Raw genomic sequence first — 22669 nt, forward strand, 5'->3', positions numbered from 1 at the left:
CGGACATGGGAGGAGTTCGGGGAAGCCATGGAAAACGTCTTCCGGACGGCTTCGAAGCGATTCTGGACCACCGTCCGCCGCCTCAGGAAGGGGGAAGCAGTGCACTATCAACACCGTGTATGGTGCGGATGGTGTTCTGCTGACCTCAACTGCGGATGTTGTGGATAGGTGGAAGGAATACTTCGAAGACCTCCTCAATCCCACCAACATGTCTTCCTATGAGGAATCAGTGCCTGGGGAATCTGTGATGGACTCTCCTTCTTCTGGGGCTGATGTAGTTAAAAAACTGCTCGGTGGCAAGGCCCCGGGGGTGGACGAGAGGTCCGCCCGGAGTTCCTTAAGGCTCTGGATGCTGTGGGGCTGTCTTGGTTGACAAGACTCTGCAGCATCGCGTGGACATCGGGGTCGGTACCTCTGGATTGGCAGACCGGGGTGGTGGTTCCTCTCTTTAAGAAGGGGGACCGGAGGGTGTGTTCCAACTATCGTGGGATCACACTCCTCAGCCTTCCCGGTAAGGTTTATTCAGGTGTACTGGAGAGGAGGCTACGCCGGATAGTCGAACCTCGGATTCAGGAGGAACAGTGTGGTTTTCGTCCTGGTCGTGGAACTGTGGACCAGCTCTATACTCTCGGTAGGGTTCTTGAGGGTGCATGGGAGTTTGCCCAACCAGTCTACATGTGCGTTGTGGACTTGGAGAAGGCATTCGACCGTGTCCCTCGGAAAGTCCTGTGGGGAGTGCTCAGAGAGTATGGGGTATCGGACTGTGTTATTGTGGCGGTCCGCTCCCTGTACGATCAGTGCCAGAGCTTGGTCCGCATTGCCGGCAGTAAGTCGAACACATTTCCAGTGAGGGTTGGACTCCGCCAAGGCTGTCCTTTGTCACCGATTCTGTTCATAACTTTTATGGACAGAATTTCTAGGCGCAGTCAAGGGGTTGAGGGGTTGCGGTTTGGTGACCGCAGGATTAGGTCTCTGCTTTTTGCAGATGATGTTGTCCTGATGGCTTCATCTGACCGGGATCTTCAGCTCTCACTTGATCGGTTTGCAGCCGAGTGTGAAGCGACCGGAATGAGAATCAGCACCTCCAAGTCCGAGTCCATGGTTCTCGCCCGGAAAAGGGTGGAGTGCCATCTCCGGGTTGGGGAGGAGCCCCTGCCCCAAGTGGAGGAGTTCAAGTACCTAGGAGTCTTGTTCACGAGTGGGGGAAGAGTGGATCGTGAGATCGACAGGCGGATCGGTGCGGCGTCTTCAGTAATGCGGACGTTGTACCGATCCGTTGTGGTGAAGAAGGAGCTGAGCCGGAAGGCAAAGCTCTCAATTTACCGGTCAATCTACGTTCCCATCCTCACCTATGGTCATGAGCTTTGGGTCATGACCGAAAGGATAAGATCACGGGTACAAGCGGCCGAAATGAGTTTCCTCTGCCGTGTGGCGGGGCTCTCCCTTAGAGATAGGGTGAGAAGCTCTGCCATCCGGGAGGAGCTCAAAGTAAAGCCGCTGCTCCTCCACATCGAGAGGAGCCAGATGAGGTGGTTCGGGCATCTGGTCAGGATGCCACCCTAACGCCTCACTAGGGAGGTGTTTAGGGCACGTCCAACCGGTAGGAGGCCACGGGGAAGACCCAGGACACGTTGGGAAGACTATGTCTCTCGGCTGGCCTGGGAACGCCTCGGGATACCCCGGGAAGAGCTAGACGAAGTGGCTGGGGAGAGGGAAGTCTGGGTTTCCCTGCTTAGGCTGTTGCCCCCGCGATCCGACCTCGGATAAGCGGAAGAAGATGGATATCTATTGACAGACCTGAAGTTGACCTACAGATTTAGGCCTTGGGTAATTAAAATAAAAGTTACATATGAATTTTTTTGGTTTTAAACATTTTTATGACTCAGACCCTCCCGGGTCCCCGTGAACAAACTTGAAGGGAGCCCTGAGTGTAAAAAAAAAAAAAAAAAAAAGGTTTAATATACATAGGATTTTTTTTTTTCTTCTAAAACTTAGTGGGTGCGGCTTATGGTTACTTGCAATATGATGATTATTACATTACATTATAAACACTGTATAGTTATCGTTTATTTTGTTCAGTTAATGAGCAGGATGTAGGCAAATGCTATGAGTCCGTCTGCATGAACCCAAATATTTTTTTAATTAAATTATTGCATATTGTTATAATGTTTGTCACCTTCAGACCGTCTAAAAGTAACATGTCTTCTTTCTCTCATTATTTTGTAGGTTTATGGCTTTTCATGTCGAAAATACAAAAATCGCTAATCACAGTTTTGGAGAGAAAAATCGCAATTAGCTTTTTCCTCAAATTCGTACACCTCTGGTGACAATACTGAAAAAAAGCAGATGTCCATATATTTTTTGCACGATAATATTGACTTGGTAAGGAAGTATCAATACTACAAATCCTACTTGAGTTCTAACCATGTTTTCAAGTACCAAGGTAATAACCGATAAATGTTGCGTCCCGATGAGAGAGTCGACATGAAGCCGGTGGTCTGAAACACACTTAAGCATCTCCGTGGTCATTTGTAGGAAATCATGTTTTTTCTGGGATGATTAGTTAGTCACTGGTCCTCCACAAGGCTCACACCTTGATGACTCATCGGGATCCATTTTCCTCTGGCAGATCATTTGCACCACCTATGAAACTTGGGCTGCTACTGACCCGCTTCCACTGCCAGATGCCTTCTTGCAGGTGTTTGTGAAGATACACCTGACTGGGCTGCAGTGTCCTGAGGGTGATTCACTTTGGAAGTGCCCTCTTGATTCATGGGAGGTCCCAACATTCATCTGTCATGTGACCCCGCAGACCACCATTATGCTTTTTACCCTCAAAAGCACATGACTTGGTAACAGATTACTTCACTAATTACAGCAGTTGATTTTATCCTCTTTCAGCTAAAACATTTCAGAGGACCAGCTTGTTAAGTGGTACTAAATGTTGTATTTGAATAGAGACCGAGCGATTATTTGCCACGCTCAATGAGCAAATAGTAATGACTTCCAGCCCCTCTGGGATGCAAACACAAAGGCTTCCAGATGATCCCCATATTGACGTTTTCTATCACCAGGCACACATTTACTTGGGCCTTGTTCACACTGCAGGTCAATTCGGATTTTTTGCTCCGACGTGACCTGTATCGGATTTTTTCCTCGTCAATGTGAATAGTATGATTCAAAGTTGACCTTTTTCGTAGGTGGCTATAGATCGGGTACGTATGCTATGTAGGGGTGCAACAATACATCGACATTGTCGACAATAAATTATGCTGCCAACAAATAAGTTTGTCGACATACTCGTGACGTCATCAATGGCGAGTCAGCACCGCTCCTCGCATTAACACCGTGGGTGAAAACATGTCAAATGTGGTGATATTTTAACCTATTCTGGTTAAAAAAACATGTTAATTTTGCAAAGCAGATCTTGTTTTTATGACACTATATCTGTGATGCGTGCGCTTTTAAGGCGGAGAATGTCAGACATCTGCAGGATGCAGTCTCAACTTAAGATTGTTCGCTTGTACCTTGCTAAACAGCTGACAAGAGTGAGGCGAAGTTGCTTGAAACATTGATTGAAATATAATTTCAACCAAAGTCTGCCACCTTAACTTCTTCTTCATCAATTCAAGGAATTACACAAGCAGCGGAAATTTGCAATGCAATGAAGAAAGGCACAATAACAAACGTCAATCGCACGCACACACAAAACATATGGCACCAATGCTCAGGTTTTGTAAGATTAAACATACAATCTATTAGGTAGCTAACAGGTTGAGAAAAAAATCAATGATACAATCATGTGCATTGAGTCTATTAGAATGCAAACAATGCCAGGATTTAATCAATAATCAATAATAAATTAGTGTGCAGCTTTTTAATCACTTCATCAAAACATACTTTTCTTTTTGAGCGAGTTTTATAGTTTGGTTGTTTTATTTTTTGTCCTTATTGCTGCTTTTTTAACTGTCCCCCCCCCCCCCCCCCCCCCATACAAAAATACTTGTTTTTTTTTTACTTTTCCTGTCCTTACTTTTAAATGGATACAAGTTTAATTATTTACATTTTTGTAACAGCCTAATGAGCAGCATAATTACAGCATGAATACATGTTTATGAATTAAGTCATTTTGTTTGTGAGCACATGCCTAAAAATATCTCAAGCTGAATTTAAAAGTTAAAGGCAAATTAAAGGCACTGAATGTGTTATAATCTAGTCGACTAATTGTTAAGATAGTCGATGACTAGTCAACTATCAAAATAGTTGTTAGTTGCAGTTTGAAGGCAAATTACTACTTCCCAATATGACAGCTTTACGCAACAATTTATTTGATCCTAAAACCATTTCAGTGAACCAGCTTTTTAAGTGGCACCAAAAGTTGTATTTCAATAGAGATCGACCGATTATCAGCGCCGATATTTGGCGTTTTGATGTTTATCAGTATCAGCCTTTTTATTTAATTTAATTGTTTTTGTATTTTTTTTTTTGCTACAGCATACTTACATCAGCCGATATAATATATACGATAGGTTGATTGGCAACACTAAATTGGCCCTAGTGTGTGAATGTGAGTGTGAATGTTGTCTGTCTATCTGTGTTGGCCCTGCGATGAGGTGGCGACTTGTCCAGGGTGTACCCTGCCTTCCGCCCGATTGTAGCTGAGATAGGCGCCAGCGCCCCCCGCGACCCCGAAAGGGAATAAGCGGTAGAAAATGGATGGATGGATGATCGCAGTATTTTGTGTTTCACAAAAAAAAAAAAAATGGTAGGTGGTAAGAACCACTGCATGGTCTGCATGAGAAAACTTCCCTTTTTGCTGGAGCCCATTTTTAAAAAGAAAAATCATTCAAGAAAATAAATTGCACCTATTGTTTATTATTCTCACCAAATATTTTTTATATCTGAAAGGGTATTTATTTGAGGTCTTGTGAGAATTCTTCTCCGGTCTCCCTTGCCGTTGCTCACACGACCACGCCCTCCTTTTTCTTCCTCTAAAGTAGTGCTGGTCACTTGTTGTATGTCTCTCCTGCTTACATGTCAAAACTTTTCGTTTTTGCCGGGAAAACCATTTTTTGACGTTCTTTCCTGGCATTTTGTTTTTATTAGCTATTGCAACGAAGAAGTCGCTTGACAAGCCTCCGTCTGCATCACTCGGGAGCGTGGGCTCATTAAAGGAGAGTGCAGAATTTCATTTTCTGTTATTCAATCAAATAACGCAGCAGAGATGGGTGGACAAAAGGACAAAAGAAAATATATCTCTGCCAAAAATGCAAACAAATATCTTGACAAATAGGAGATTATTTGTTTAAGTAAAGAATTGGAGGCAGCAGCTCACACATTCTCATACTTTCTGTAACATCCAGGAAGAAATGATGTCAGCCATCTTGAAAAATGTCTCAACTATAATCTACGTGCAGGAGCCCAAAATATTTTTTATTAAAATGCTTGCAATATTTCAGGATTCCTCACGACAAAATCTTATAATGTATCAAATCCATAAACTGTTATAAATTGTATACAATTGAGTAAATGGCGAGTTATTGTTATGTAGAGAAACGCCATATTTGCCAAATTTTGAAATGCAAATGTTGATGCTCCTCTTAGACACGCATAATTAAGGTGTTTAATGTTTTTGCTGCTAAATTAACCACAACATTAGCGCAGCATAAAACATTGTCGCTACTGGTTCCACGTTTCCCCAAAAAATATGTTCAAACAACTTAAAGCGTTGCCCAGCTGTTTACTGAGGTGTACTATTCATGTTTAAAAAAAACTTTTACTGCAAATGAATATCTGCTCCAAATATCAATTATCGGCCTCATTGACTACTAATAATCCATCGGAAAAAATATAATCGGTCGATGGCTATATTTGAAGCAGTATAATGCAACAATACTTCGGCAAAAAAAAGCAGCCATTGATTGCTCTCTTCCTAATGCATGGTTGTTGTATCCTTCTGCTCAGCCTTACAAAGATAAATAAGCACCAGGTGTCACCATTACTCTGCAGATTTATGTTGTTTGCGCTCACATTCATACACCGCCTTGCTGGTGCATACCACAGCTGACCACTCGTCTTTAGCAGGGCTTTCATCATACTGTCCCACACCACAAAAAATACTGTACCTTTGCAATGCAGCCTTTTTATTACACTGCTGGGACGAAGGGAATGAGATGATGTGACCCAGAGTCTGCACGGAGACGCAATGATGTCACACGATGATGACGGAAGACAGACGGAATTAGAGCCGGAGCTGATCTGCTGCCTCTGATGGCAGCTGGGGATAAAGAACGCTGCTGATAGGCAATCAGTTGTTTGGACTGTGGATGTACTCACCTTGCCGTCTCCTGTACTTTGGAGTGTGGCCAAAGGGTTTTAATAGACCTTGGCTTAACCCAGGGGCGTCCAAACATTTTCACTGAGGGCCACACACTGAAAAATTAAAGCATGCGGGGCATCCATTTTAATAATTTTCATTTTCAAAACCAATTCAATGTATGTGGGTTTGTGTGTGTGTCAGGTTTGGTCCCAGGTACCCAGAAGGGTCTCAATCATAAAATGTAAAAAATTTGTCATATATAATTTTTTTTAACTTAATTCTCAAATTTCTTGATCAACTTCCAATCGGTCCTTAATACAAATATTTTTCTTTTTTCTTTTTTTTCCTTTTAGTATTTTATGCCCTTTTTGTCAAAAACCCTGTTTTAATGGCAAAAACACAAAATATGCAATATTTTCCCTTAAAAAATTCAGCTTGGAATATTTGAATATATATAAATAAGTCAATAATTCAAAACGTTGATATTAATTTTTGATTTTAAACAAAATTAAGTTCCAATACATTTTTGGGTACACAAAAGGGCTCAACTCATGAAAGTGTTTAAAGTAAGTCATGCATTTTTATTTTGTTTACTTGTAACCCTCAAATCAGGCATATGATTTTTTTCGTCTATAGTCGGAAATCCGTCTTTCTTATCTCTGTAAAAATATTTTCCGTTTTTCTTAGTTTTTTCCGACCTATAATGCGTGTTAAAATCTATATCTGTCTCTTTGCCACACCTGCCAACAACTACGGTTTTCCCGTAATGAGTACGGTTTTTGATAATCAAGTGCTAAAAACTACGGTTTTCCATTAAAAATTATTATCTTAAAAATCGAAGCTACATAGCAAAGCAACTCCACAGGCAGGGGACAAAATATACAGGAACCTCAATGATGATTGGTTGGTTTACGTATAACAAAATCTGTTATTGGTTGGTTGGTTTACAATGATGAGTCACGATTGGTTGAGATTAGTGCAAAACATTACGGGCGAGTCATCGAACCAGGAAGAGAAATCACAACAGACACGCACATCCCAAATGACGACAAGAGAAGAGGGACAATTCAAGCGGGCGATTTATATATATAAAAAAAAACAGTAGAATTTGGCAGAAGGATATACCCAGGAACCTCTTTCTTAAAATTTTCTTTTAGAGATGTAGACGACTTCCAGGAAACCCACAATGCGTCTACTTAGCAACATTTGGACAAATGTATGCGTCTGGATAAAGCAATGCCCAACACATTCATTTGAGTTGTTTACCATGTAAGCCCAAATCAAAACTGCTCTTGACATTGTAGACGTGGAATACACATTTAAGAACACACATGATTGAGGCAGACATTTGATGACTTTTGCTACAATATAGCCTGTCTAAATCCTACATTTAATTTTCTTTGACATTTTGTTAATTTTTTCGACTGTTTATATTTTGACAATGAATAGTTAAATAATTTTGGAACAAACAACATGACTTGTCCCCCCACCTGGCTGGGGACCTGCGGCCCCCAGACCACAGGCTTATTTTCAGTCTTTTTCATTAAGTTCAAATCACATGGCTGTCTAGATCAATTTCAGATCTACTAGTCAATTAAAGTTTTTTTTTTTTTTATGTTTAATGCAATTTTTGTCAAAGAAAACTTTTTCTTTTATGACAAACACAAAATATACAATATTTCACCCCAAAAAATATGTCAAAGTGAAATATTTGATGTGAAGAATTGAAGTCTTGAATAGGTCAATTTATAACACTGATTTTGATTCATTATTATTTTTTGAACAATGACGACTTTAAAGACAAAAATAGCTTGCATTGCAGCTTTGTGTTATTAGAGTTAACATCACAAAATTTTCTAGTTACATTTCACCTGCTTCCAATTTTTAAATGTTTTAATCATATTTCTTAAATGTTCCACAGGCCATTAAAAAACTAGCTGGGGGCCGTAAATGGTCCCCTGGCCGCACTTTGGTCACCTCTGGCCTTACCTGAAAAAGGAAAAATACTGTAAGAAGTGCAATGTTAGTGTGACCATATTACATCCTGTCTTCTTTATTTGTTGCAGAGCATCTTCACTGTTCTGTTGGGACCCTTCACTTTTTTCAACGCTCAGAAGACCAAATATCTTCAGATCCTCACCTCACTCATGCGATGGATTGGTAAGCAAAGCTCTAACATATCATCCCGCTAATTTGATGATAATAAATAGTAGTACTATTAAAATTACTTCTAAGACTAATAACGCAACATGAATTTTGCGCCAAAAAGTTCACAAAATGAAATGGAGCAGTATACTTTTTTTGGTAATGAATGGGTTATACTTGTATAGCGCTTTTCTACCGTCAAGGTACTCAAAGCGCTTTTACATTATTTCCACATTCACCCATTCACACACTGTTGGCGGGGGCTGCCATGCAAAGTGCGAACCACGACCCATCAGGAGCAAGGGTGAAGTGTCTTGCTCAAGAACACAACTGACGTGACAAGGTTGGTACAGGTGGGGATCGAACCAGGAACCCCAGGTTGCTGGCACAGCCACTCTCCCAACTACGCCATGCCGTCACCCATTCCAGAGTTTCACGTTGTTCCCATTGGGTTGAGTTTTTTCTTGCCTTTATGTAGGATTTAAGCCGAGGGTGTCGTTGTTGCTTGTGCAGCCTTTTAAGACATTTGTGATTGAGGACTATATGTAACTTGACGGCTTCTTGTCAATCAATCAAAGTTTACTTACAATATACCTAAAACATGACTTAAAAAGGAGGGGGAGGCTATATACAGTATGTGTGTGTATTTATATATATATATATATATATAAATATAAATATATATATATATATATAGATATATATATATATATATACATATATATATATATATATATATATATATATATAAAGATATATATATATATATATTGATTTTTTTTCCCCCACTCGTATACTCATCTCTTCATCCTTCTCATACTGTATAGTTTACGTAATCATTCTAGCTAAAAAAACATGACTTATTAGTTTATTGCTATATTAATATGTCACAAGTCCATACATATACACTCACTACCGACTGTATATACATAAACACACTCGTCACATGCAGTAAATATATAAATACACTCGTTTCATACAGTACTGGCCAAAGGTTTGGACACACCTTCTCCTCATTCAGTGCGTTTTCTTTATTTTCCTGACTCTTTACATTGTCACTGAAGGCATCAAAACTATGAATAAACACGTGGCATTATGTATTTAAAAAAAATGGTGAAATAACTGAAAACTACATGCACCTGGGGATAGGTTGATTGGCAACACTAAATTGGCCCTAGTGTGTGAATGTGAGTGTGAGTGTTGTCTATCCGTGTTTGCCCTGTGATAAGGTGGCGACTTGTCTAGGATGTACCCCGCCTTCAGCCCGGATGCAGCTGAGATAGGTACCAGCACCCCCGCAACCCCAAAAAAAGGGACAAGCGGTAGAAAATGGATGGATGGATGGTAGAAAATGGATGGATGGATGTTTTATAATCCACTTTCTGCAAAATAACACCGTATTTTCTGATTACTGCTTTGCACACTTTTGGCACTCTCTCGATGAGCTTCAAGAACAACTGTGAAGTGAAAACCCTTTCAGGTAACTACCTCTTGAAGCTCATCGAGAGAATGCCAAGAGTGTGGAAAAAAAGTAATCAGAGCAAAGGGTGGCTATTTTGAAGAAACTAGAATATAAAACCTGTTTTCAGTTATTTTACCTTTTTTTGTTAAGTACATAACTCCACATGTGTTCATTCCTTGTTTTGATCCCTTCAATGACAATATACAATGTAAAAAGTCATGAAAATAAAGAAAACACATTAAATGAGAAGGTGTATCCAAACTATTGGCCTCTACTGTATACGTAGTAATGTAAGGAAAATGTATTGCGACACATTGTCGTATCGATATTTTTTTCCACCTCATACTCCCCTCTGCATCCTTCTCATACTGTATAGTTTACATAATCATTCTAGCTAACACACCATAAATTATTAGTTTATTGCTATGTTAATGTACACACACACACACACACACATAGATACTTCCTTTTATACACGCGCACACAAGTACATACATACTCACCTAAAGTACATACATACAGACATACATACACTTGTCTCATGCATTACATATATATATATATATATATATATATATATATATATATATATATATATATATATATATATATATATATATATATATATATATATATATATATATATATATACATATATATATATATATATATATATATATATACACACGTACATACATACATACATGTCACATACAGTACGTACATAGACTCGTCATATACAGTACGTATGTACATACATACATACACTTGTCACATGCGGTACATACAGTACATACACACACTTGTCACATGCGGTACATACATGCGTCCCCCCACCTCCAATGAGCCCTTTTCCCCATTACCACATGTCTTCAGTGTCTCCTCTCCCTCCAGTTGTGGCGCTCCGGTCCGTCCATCACGTTTGGGTCCTGCTCCGTGTCTTGCCCTCTCATTCCTCACCTTGACAGGCTTGACGGCCCATCGCAGCCTTGATTGGACTGTCACTCTCGACGCCATGAAAGAAAATAAACTGCCCGTTTGAGTGGGGGTGGTGGTCGAAAGCCGCGGCCATAGAGCTATAGCGCCACATCTGTGAGCAAACACGCTCGCACTAAATAACACAACGAGGTGTTGTTTGCTCCACCTTTCAATCTTTGCCTTCATCCACTCATGGACGCCTCCCTCTTCTGCGTCCTGCTAATTGATTGGCTCTGTCACCTCGTGAGTCTTTACAGCACAGGCCTCATCCTTTTCACACGTCCAATGTCTACTTGGAATTAAAATGGTAGCATCCATCTTGGACATAATGACTTGTCCTCATGCCACGCTGTGATTGGATCCCAATGGGACCCCTAGGGTGCTCACCATACCTACTCAGCTGGCTTTGCTTCCTTCCTTGTGGGATTGGACGGACGTAACGTGTGACCCAGCGTTGGCCCTCTTACCGGCTGTCACCTGGCTGCCGTGTCAGGGTTAAGGCTGGCGTGCTGTGGCTCCGCCTCCTGGCCTTGTCACGCCAGTCTTCAGTCAGCCCTTCCACCACCGTATCGTGTTAGTGTTGTTACAAACACAACAACACTGACACAAAGAGAATACTGCGAATATTTTATCTTTAGGTACTTAACAATTCCATCCGATTCCTGCAGTGATGATTCGATTCAGAATTGATTCTCCATTCAACACAATTAATGATTCAAACCGATTCTTGCAATTTATTATTTGGTGTAGTAGTAATGAAACTTTTATCAAAACAGGTTAGAAAAGCTCTTTCTGGTTGTATGTAAATTCTTATGAAAACATTTTTATTAGATTTTTGCTATCTATAAATCGGTTTAGAATCAGGATGAATAAAAATGTGAATAGATTTTTTTTTTGCGCACCCTTAATTTGTTGTATTGTAGATCTGTCAGGAAGACCACCCTCTACAGACCCCTGCACGCCGCAGCGAGAGGTTTAGTTGATTTTGAGTGCTGGAGAGGTGGGGGATGGGTTAACAACCTCCATTCTCAATAGTGATGGCTTCCCTCCCATCAAACATTAAGGCCTCCAAGGGATCCCAATATCCACGTTGACATGTTCTATCATCAGGCAGTCACACATTGACTCAGTCATACTGTATGTCTGATGTTCCTAATTAAACAGACACTCCAACACCTTGTAGATCAGAGGTGTCTAGACTTTTTGCACTGAGGCCCACAAACTAAAAAAATCAAAGCATATGGGGGCCATTTTGATAGCTTTTATTTTTAAAACCAATACAATATATACCTTTTTTTTAATTTTTGACTTTTCGAACTTCCGGGGACTCAGGGGGTCCCAGTCATAAACATGTTAAAAATAGGTCATACCATTTTTTTTAATGCTTATATTTCTTGATTAACTTCAGATATTAAACTAGTTTTTTTGTGGAAGAAAGCTATTTTTCTTTTGGCAAAAACTAAAAATGTGCAATATTTTTCCCCAAAAATATTTCCACAGTGGAATTATTTTATGTTAACTGGAGGGAGGTCAATAATTTGTAACACTGTTGATTTTAATTCATTATTATTTTTTGAACAATGAGCAAAAACAACAAACTCTAAAATTCTTGGGGATCCACAAGGGCCCTAGTCATGAGTGTTAAAATTAAGTCATACGGTAAAACAATAAAAAGTTTTACTTTCGACATTTAAATCTCTAAATCATCTTCAGATCCATCCATTGATTATATGTTTTTGTTTGTTTGTTTTGTTTAATGTTCTTTTTGGCATTTTTTATATGGCAAACACAAAATGTGCAATATTTTCACCCCAAAATATTTCAAAGTGGAATAGTTGAAGTAATTGGAGCGTTGAAAAGGTCAATAATTCATAACATTGACTTTGATTCATTATTTAAGCAATGACCGTTTTAAAGAAAAAATAAAGCCTGCATTGCAGCTTTTTGTTATTAGAGTCATCATTGCAACTTTTTCTTGTTACATTTCACCTATTTAGTCTTTTATTCCACTTTTTTTTTGTAATAGTATTTTCAAAATGTGGCACGGGCCGTTATAAATTTAGCTGAGGGTAGCAAATGGTCCCCTGGCCGCACTTCAAACACCCCTGCTTTAGCAAAAGTCCACCTTCGCCTCTGCTGTCCCAATACATTTGTCTTCATTGTGTGCTTGAGAAGGCCAGAGGAAGGCTGATTGCTTGTGGAGGTTGTCGGGTCTCTGGTGGCCTTAAGCGTGAAACCATGAAGTATGGTCCTCTGCTCTTAATGAAGCGAATGCCTCCTCTTGGAGGTCTTGAACAATTCCATTTAGAGGAAACCTCAGAGGTGTGATGAAGGTTGAGCGTCACCATGAAGATGATCCCCTTGAATCAATCTTGACCTGTGTACCTACAACAAGACAAGTTCAAGTTCCAGATGCATTTTGCACTTTGAGACTTTTGGACTTTGACTGCCTTCTTTTTGTGTTTATCACTTTTCACCACAAAGTGGCAGTATCCTGAGAATCCTATGATATGCTGTAATGTAATCCATGTATTTATTCTGAATTCCATAAGGTTTGTAGATTCAATTTGAACATTTGTCCTCCTAAAGAGACGGTTGTTTCACCCCCTTCCAAACGCGCACGGTTGCACGTGAGATGACTCTCCTCTGCCTGTAAATGGAGTCCACACTTCCTCCAAACACTCCCTGGAGCTTTGACAGCGTCTGCTATTAGTTTGTTTGCTAGTAGCAGCCGTGAGACCTCTTCTCCTGAGAGGGTTCTTAAATCCCAGCATGACCCCACAGCTCTCGGCCCCCTTCAAGGTCACCTGCAGCCTGGTGCAACACAATTTAAATCACAACGTCACGCCTAGCTGATCCTTAGGTGTGCCTCTTTCACGCACGCTCAATTCAATCTGAGTGATAACCACAGAGTAAGAGTGATAGCATAGAGAGTGAGTGATAGCGAGAGTGAGTGATAGCGAGAGTGAGTGATAGAGCGAGTAAGTGAGTGATCACAAGAGTGAGTGATGACAAGAGTAGGTGAGTGATGGCGAGAGAGCGTGTGCGAGTAATAGCAAGAGAGCAATCGCGAATGTGAATGAGTAAGTGATGGTGAGAGAGTGTGGATGAGTGACAACAAGAGCGTGAGTGAGAGTAACAGCGAGAGAGATTGAGTGAGTGAATGGTAGCAAGAGTGAATGAGTGAATGATAGCAAGAGTGAGTGAGTGAATGATAGCGAAAGAGATTGAGTGGGTAGGTAAATGAGAGCAAGAGTGATAGTGGGAGAGAAAGATTGTGTGAGAGAGTGATAGAGTGTGTGAGCAGGTGAGATCGAGGGAGAGTGTTAAAGGGACAGTGATTGATGGAGAGAGTGATAGAGGGAAAGTGAGAAAGTGATATGGGAGATGGATTAAGAGTGATAGAGGGTGAGTGAGAAAGTGATATGGGAGATGGATTGAGAGTGATAGAGGGAGAGTGAGAAAGTGATATGGGAGAGTGATCGAGGGAGAATGAGAGTGAGAGAGTGATCGAGGGAGAGTGATTGAGTGATAGAGGGAGAGTGATCGAGGGAGAGGGAGAGTGAGAAAGTGATATGGGGGAGTGATCGAGGGAGAGTGATGGAGGGACAGTGATTGAGTGATAGAGGGAGAGTGAGGAATTGATGTGGGAGAGTGAGAAAGTGATATGGGAGAGTGATAGAGGGAGAGTGAGAAAGTGATATAGGAGAGTGGTAGAAGGAGAGTAATTGAGAGTGATAGAGGGAGAGTGAGGAAGTGATATGGGAAGATTATAGAGGGAGAGTGATATAGGGAAATTGATCAATTGTGACATGGAGAGTGACAGAGGGAAAGAGAGTGATAGAGGGAGAGAGAGAAAGTGATAAAAGGAGAGTGATAGAGGGAGGGCGAGAGGAAGGTCAGGAGAGGAAGAGTGATAGGGAGAGTGATTGAGAGAGAATGATAGAGGGAGAGGGATAGTGTGATAGAAGGATGAAACAGTGATAGAAAGGAAGAGTGATTGATAAAGAATGATAGAAGGAGAGGGATAGTGTGATAGGAGGGTGGGAGAGGAAGAGTGAGAAAAAGGGAGAGTGAGAGAGTAAGAGTGACAGAGAGGGAGAGTGATAGTGAGGAGATTAATCACAGCTCCACCTGCTGGACCTGCTGGGTCACTGCACCACTTGGCCCCAATGCCAGTAATGACGAAATAAAACGGCTTTTAATTTGAAAAGCTTTCTTGTGTGTGTGGGTGCTCCTTTAATGTAGTTTTAGGAACGCCGTTTAGTAAAACTGTTATAGTAGAATAGAATAATATGTTATTGTCATTGTACACATGGTTGTGTAGTACTACTAATTCATCAACTCATGTCTATAAAATTATGATTAATTATGTTTATTAGATAGTAACCTTCCTACACAACCACTGTTTAAAAACCATCTGGTGTCTAATATTGTTTTTTAAGTTATCTACTGCAATAAAACTCAGTGCTAGTTATATTTATGCAAAATAAAATACCAATGGCCGACTCGAGTAGCAGTAATTAAAAAGTCACTGTCAAAATAAAAGTGATATTGCAGGAAGAATATGGTTTTACACAATAAAATAAAAAAGGGCACACTGAAGTAGCAGTCATTATACATATATTGTAAATAGAAGAATAAAACATAAATGCTTCTAATTTTACTCACACGTGTGAGTGTCTTTATTTCCTACATGCTTACGTGTCCTTGAACGACACCTCAACCTTTAACCTGTTGTGACGAACATACAGGAACAGGAAGTAGAACCCATAGTTGTCATGTGACCTCACTAATTAGACGTTCACCTGCAGTTTTACTACATCTCATCATAATCATGTCTATTATGTTTATGCTGTCGTTTATGACCACCATCATTCCTGTTTTATGTCCTGCTCACAACTAACATGCTAGATACCTTCATTTCGTATTTTTACTTCCTTTTGTTGATGGAGCTCTAAATACTTTGTATTATAAACATGTCATACACACATTTATACAAATGTATACTGTGTACCTATACTATATACTTTTACTTTTCCATATATCTTTATACTGTACTATGTACTTATTAGGGCTGCGAATCTTTGGGTGTCCCACAATTCGATTCAATATCGATTCTTGGGGTCACGATTCGATAATATTATATATTTTTGATTGGATTCGATTCTCGATTCAAAAACAATATTTTTCTGATTCAAAACGATTCTGTATTCATTAAATACGTAGGATTTCAGCAGGATCTACCCCAGTCTGCTGACATGCAAGCAGAATAGTAGATTTAAAAAAAGAAAAAAAAGAAGCTTTTATAATTGTAAAGGACAATGTTTTATCAACTGATTGCAATCATGTAAATTTGTTTTAACTATTTAATGAACCAAATATATGACCTATTTTATTTTTGTGAAAATATTGGACACAGTGTGTTGTCAAGCTTATGAGATGCGATGCAAATGTAAGCCACTGTGAGACTATTGTTCTTTTTTTTAATTTTTATAAATGTCTATTGATAATGTCAATGAGGGACTTTTAATCACTGCTATGCTGAAGTTATAACTAGTAGTGATACTGTTGTGGATAATATTCATTTTTGTTTCACTACTTTTGGTTTGTTCTGTGTCGTGTTTGTGTCTTCTCAATTGCTCTGTTTATTGCAGTTCTGAGTGTTGCTGGGTCAGGTTTGGTTTTGATGATGACCAAGAAGAACGCGGAGTTGGAGTATAATTACAACACTTTATGTACATATTTATATACATATTTATATATTATTTATATAAAATGTAACTACAAGCTCCATTCACAGACAGAGTCCCATTGCTTTTATGAGCGGTCAAGCGAGTCAAAAGCCGGAGAGAAAAAAATAAATAAATAAATAAATATATATATATATACATGCATATTACTTATACTATACTATATACCTATACTATACAATAGACTTGTACCATTCCCTGTACTTACACTATATACTTATACTATACCACATATACTTATACTATATATTATAAACTTATAGGCTTACACTATACTATATACTTATACTTTGTCTCAAATGTAATACTTAGACTTTAAGTATACTGTGTACCAGTGACGTGCAGTGAACTAAACATCAGGTGAGGCATACATACTTTTTCTTCTTCTTTTTTTTTTTTTTACTTAAATTCATATGTGCAGCTCTAGTCATTGTTGATTTAAGTTGCACATTAGAGTAACAGAAAAAAAAAGGGAGTTATTTGCTTTCATAAAAACATTATCATAATGTTATTATGATTTGATACATAGGTCCAAAAAGTATTTGATAAAGTTGTTGTTAAATACTTTTTGGTCCCATTTGCTTTTAAAAAAATAAATCAAGTATTGTGAGTGTATTTTACCTTTCTGTATTTGTATCTGAAGCAGCAATAGCTATCCTCCATGAAAAAGTACTTTGTGTGATCGCATTCATTTTGTCTTAAAGTCCAGTTTAGAGAAGTATTTCATCTTGGATACAGTATATAATCCTCCATATTGGGACGGCGTGGCGCAGTGGGAGAGTGGCCGTGCCCAACCCGAGGGTCCCTGGTTCAAATCCCACCTAGTACCAACCTCGTCACGTCCGTTGTGTCCTGAGCAAGACACTTCACCCTTGCTCCTGATGGGTGCTGGTTGCCGCCTTGCATGGCAGCTCCCTCCATCAGTGTGTGAATGGGTAAATGTGGAAGTAGTGTCAAAGCGCTTTGAGTACCTTGAAGGTAGAAAAGCGCTATACAAGTACAACCCATTTATCATTTATTTATCATATTGCCAGACACATTCATTTAATTTAATTTCATTCTAAGAAATTAAACAATATTTTTGCATCCAACAAAAAACACCCACAAACGCTGGCGTACGCTAATAAAATTGCCATGTTTGTTTTAAATACAGTTTAAAAAAAAGAAAAGAAAAAAAAGACTGGCTTCTGCTGGAGAAACCTGTGTCTGCTAGCTTGAGCGCCCCCACTTATCCCAGTGTGGCGAGTCAGTTTACTGCTGAGGCATTGAACTACAAGTTGACAATATATCGCCCCCTACCTTGAGGCAGAGGTATTTGCTGCCTCATGGCCTGCCTTTTCCCCGTGGCAACAAGCATGCGCCGCCTCGCACGCACACGCCCAATACACACAGCGTGTAGCCGTGGAGGCACCGCCTGTGTCTGCCTCACTTCTTGTCAGGAAACATTGTATTTCCGCGATTTTGACCTTGAAAATTATCAAACTATACAGGAACCACACAAAAATCACATAGAAAGCATAAACCAAAAGAGAAATATTAAAACTTATTTTATTACTTTGTTTTGGAACATGTCATGGTTAAGCCACTTGGTGGCAGGTGAGGCACTGCCTCAATTGCCTCCCCTGACAGCACGTCACTGCTGTGTACACTGTGTACTTTTAACAGTATAGTACTCCTCACCTTTTTCTTCTTCCTCCTTGGCTTCTTCTTGTCTTCCTTAGTGTTCTAGAAGAGTGAGTACTTTGAACAGTTTCCTGTACAGCAAACTATCAAGCAAGACCACATCAAGTTATTAAAAGTCTAAAAGTCTCACATCCCTTTTCTTCTTCTGACGACAACGACTGTTTATCTTTATTCCGAGTGAGTGCTCACTTCCACTTTGAGGTTTTCACTGTGAGAAGTACGTGAAAATGCAGTACTGGATGTGGTACTTGCAGTGAGACAGTGTGCAGTGAAGGACACTCAATAGTCGCCATCTTGGCTACGTAGCAAATGGGGAGGGACTAACCGGAGTGGTTGTAATTGACCATGAAAAAGGAGAGAAGAAGAAGGTGAATAAACTGTCGGTCATTTCCAGGAAGTGCACAAGGACAGTAGTAGTACTACTTTGGGACAAGGTACGCGGTATACTTCTTGAAGTATTCCATTGGCATGGTTAGCTCGTCACATCCAGGTCTTGTTTTGTGTTCCCAGCGTTCACCATGATGATCATCTTGGCGCTGATCCGGATCGGCAAAGGCGCCGGCGAGGGCCGACCGCCCGCCGCCTCGCTGTCGGGCGTGCCCAATCTGTTTGGCGTGTGCGTGTACTCCTTCATGTGTCAGCACTCTCTGCCCTCCCTGGTCACGCCCATCTCGGACAAGAAGCGCGTGGGCGTGCTGGTGCTGGCCGACTACGTGCTCATCCTGGCCTTCTACCTGCTGCTGTCCTTCACCGCCATCTTCTGCTTCGACAACTCTCTGCTGCACGACATGTACACGCTGGACTTCACCGACAACTGCGAGGTTCTGGACGTGCCCTTCCTGCGCTACTTCCTGGGCCTCTTCCCAGTCTTCACCATCAGCACCAACTTCCCCATCATCGCCGTCACGCTGCGCAACAACTGGAAGACGCTGTTCCACCGCGACGGCGGCACCTACCCGTGGGTGGTGGACCGCGTGGTCTTCCCGCTCATCACCCTGGTGCCGCCCGTCCTGGTGGCCTTCTGCACCCACAACCTGGAGTCCATGGTGGGCATCACGGGCGCCTACGCCGGCACGGGCATCCAGTACCTGGTGCCGGCGCTCCTGGTGCACTACGCCCGGCGCCACGTGGAGCCCGTCATGGGCCGCGACGCCATCAACAAGCACCGGTCGCCCTTCCGCCACGCCGTGTGGGTGTGGTTTGTGGTGCTGTGGGCCGCTTTCTGCCTCATGTTCGTCACGGCCAACATCATCCTGACCGACACCAAGAAGTGACCGCACGTCCGCGTGCGGAACCTCATTTTCCAAAAGTTTCCAAAGTTTTCATATCTGGCTGTGGCCTCACAAATTGTTGACCTTGACACTTTTACAGCGGATCTGGGTTAGTTTTAGCCTCATTCTTGCAAGAATCCTACATGGGACTGAAGCATTAAGGCAAGGGCGCCCAAACTTTTTCCACTTACGGCCACAGCCTGACAAAGCAAAGGATGCAGGGGCCATTTTGGTAGTTTTCTCCTTTTAAAACCAGTACAATATGGAGATTTTTTTTCCAAAGAAAGAGAAAATGCAATTTCAGTAAAAATTTCGGAAGAATGCTGAAGATCCAAAGCAGAACTGAAATTCTAACAGTTAGAAAGCTGGCCAGATAGCGTCAGTTAACAAAAAATATGAGCAAAATAAACTAAAAAAAGCTAACATGCTAATAGTACTATGCTAACATGCTAACAAGAACATGATTACAGTTAGCATAAGTGAAATACCAAAATATGACACTGCGGGGTCTACCTGATAAATTAACTAAAAAATATGTCTCATGTTAAAATGCTCATTGTAAACTGTCAAGTACCAAAATATATTACTCTGAGGTGTTTACCTGAACATTTTGCTTAAAATGCCAGCCTGCTAACATTAACATGTATCAAGTGCCAAAATATGACTGAGATGGACACACTTACAAAATTAGCAAAAAAAAAAAGCTAACATTACTAACGTTGGCATGCTAACAGGAATCATTTGTCAAGTAATAAAATATCTGACAGTGGTGTATACCATCAAAATTAGCTAAAATGCTAGCATGCTAACATTGGCATGTATCAAGTACCAAAATATGACTGAGGTGTATACCTACAAAATTTGCTAAAAAAAAAAAAAGAATAACTGGCATACTTACGTTATCATGCTAACATGTATAATTAGTCAAGTAACAAAATATTTGACGCTAAGACGTATACCACTAAAATTAGCAAAAATGCTAGCATGCTAACATTGCCATGCATCAAGTACCAAAATATGACTGAGGTGTTTACCTACAAAATTTGCGTAAAAAATAGGTGGCATTATAATGTTAGCATGCTAATAGGCATCATTTGACACTGAGGTGTGTATATATACCTACAAAATTTGCAAAAAAGCTAGCATGCTAATATTAAAATGCTAGCAATTGTATTAAAAAATTAGCTACGTGCCACAAATGACCCCCGGGCCGCACTTTGGACACCCCTGCATTAAGGACTGGGCATTGCTTCATTTATCCAGGGCTAGCTGCAGTGTGCCCAATCAACCACCAGGTAGCACCTGAGCAGATAATACTAGATCATCTGTTTCTCTTTAGGACTTATCAGGTCTGTAGTGCATTCTTCTTGAAGTGTGTGTGCGGTAAAAACGAACCCAGACCCTCTGTAGACATAAATAAATGACTTTTTAGGCGGGTAAAAGATGGGGGGTGTGGACCCAAACACCCGCCAAGAACTTCAGGACTTGGACTAGAGCCAAAGGACCAAGATGAGCACAATATTAGGAACAGCTAAGACTCTTTGGCAAGTGATTGGAGGTGTAACTAATCAATAATCAATAACTCTTAGTCCTCCTGAGAGTGATGACGTCACTAGCAGTGAGAGACGCTCTTTAAAGATAGGGCGACAGAAACACTGAAGATGATGATGATGATGATGATTCTAAACGTGCCTTTTGATGTGCTCGTTATCTTTTCATAACCCTGACAATCCCGACCAATCACCGCCGCTCTGTGTCATGTGACTCCACTTCAAAGCTTTGCTGCCTCAATCGTTTTTTTTTTATATAATGAAAGTTTGAGAAAAAAAAAAAGTTCATTAAAGTAAAATTTCAGCTTCATGTCTTCGCTTTCATCTTTTTCATCCATGTGTTGCCATGATGACACGTGACAACATCCACTCGAGAACGTTTTTAGAGAAAACTGACGTGTGGAAATGTGGAGTGACAGGAAAAGTGTGAATGTAAATCAGATTAAAACTTGTTATTTTGAATGTTTTGATGCTGGAATGATGGATGTGCCAGTACGGACTTGATGCTGCCAATATCAATCATCCCTGAATGAGATACTGATCACATGTATTAACTATATATTTTTTATTGTATTTATCCTACGTGCTATTGACAGTGTAACAATAACATTTTATTATTTTTATATTTATTTTTTTATGACTTATTTTTCCTTATTTTTTGTTTACATACAAATGTCTGATCAAGACAAACTCAATAGTACAAAATAAAGTGCGATACAAGCAGTCCTGCAGCGTGTTTACTTGTGTGTGATATCATTGGCGATACAAGCGGTCCTGCAGCGTGTTTACTTGTGTATCATATGTGCGATACAAGCCGTCCTGCAGTGTTATTACATGTGCAATAAAAGTGGTCCTGCAGCGTGTCTACTTGTGTGTGATATCATGTGCAATAACAACAGTCCGCAGATTGTTTACTTGTGTGTGATGTCCTGTGATACAAGTAGTCCTGCTGTGTGGTTACTTGTGTGTGATATCATATGAGATAACAGCAGTCCTGCAGCGTGTTTACTGGTGTGTGACATCATGTGCAATACAAGCAGACCTGCAGCATGTTCAGTTGTGTGTGATATGTGCAATACGAGCAGTCTTGTAGTGTGTTTACAAGTGCGTGATATCATGTGCGATAACAGTCTTACAGCTTGTTTACTGGTGTGTGACATCCTGTGATACGAGCAGTCCTGCAGCGTTTTCGCTTGTGCGTGATATCATGTGCGATACAAGCAGTCCTGCTGCGTGTTTACTTGTACAACTTACTTAACTTGTTTCCTTATGCATACGACAGGCTAATCACACCACTAGTTATGCGAACATAGTTGTACACGTTGGCTCCAATGGCACTAGGATGAGACAGTGAGAGATTAAAAAGAGAATCATAGCCAGGACTTGTAATCTCGCTAGAAAGATGTCCAGGCATAGAGTAATTGTCTCTGAACCCCTGCCTGCGAGAGGCAATGATGAGACATATAGCAGATTAGTCTCGCTTAACAAGTGGCTGGCTAGCTTCTGTA

General features: G+C 40.5%; 1 protein-coding gene across 1 annotated transcript in view; it reads left to right on the plus strand.

Annotated features, from left to right (window-relative positions):
* The window catches only part of tmem104 (transmembrane protein 104), an 86622-nt gene extending 64737 nt beyond the window's left edge, over nt 1-21885 (plus strand). Inside the window, exons 9-10 of the mRNA XM_061905669.1 lie at nt 8386-8479; nt 18851-21885. Of these exons, the coding sequence (XP_061761653.1) occupies nt 8386-8479; nt 18851-19614 (858 nt within the window). The 3' untranslated portion in view covers nt 19615-21885. The remainder of the gene's footprint in view (nt 1-8385; nt 8480-18850) is intronic.
* The last annotated feature ends 784 nt before the right edge of the window (nt 21886-22669 follow it).

The sequence above is a fragment of the Nerophis ophidion genome, linkage group LG07, assembly GCF_033978795.1.
Source record: "Nerophis ophidion isolate RoL-2023_Sa linkage group LG07, RoL_Noph_v1.0, whole genome shotgun sequence".
NCBI classification, from domain to species: domain Eukaryota; kingdom Metazoa; phylum Chordata; class Actinopteri; order Syngnathiformes; family Syngnathidae; genus Nerophis; species Nerophis ophidion.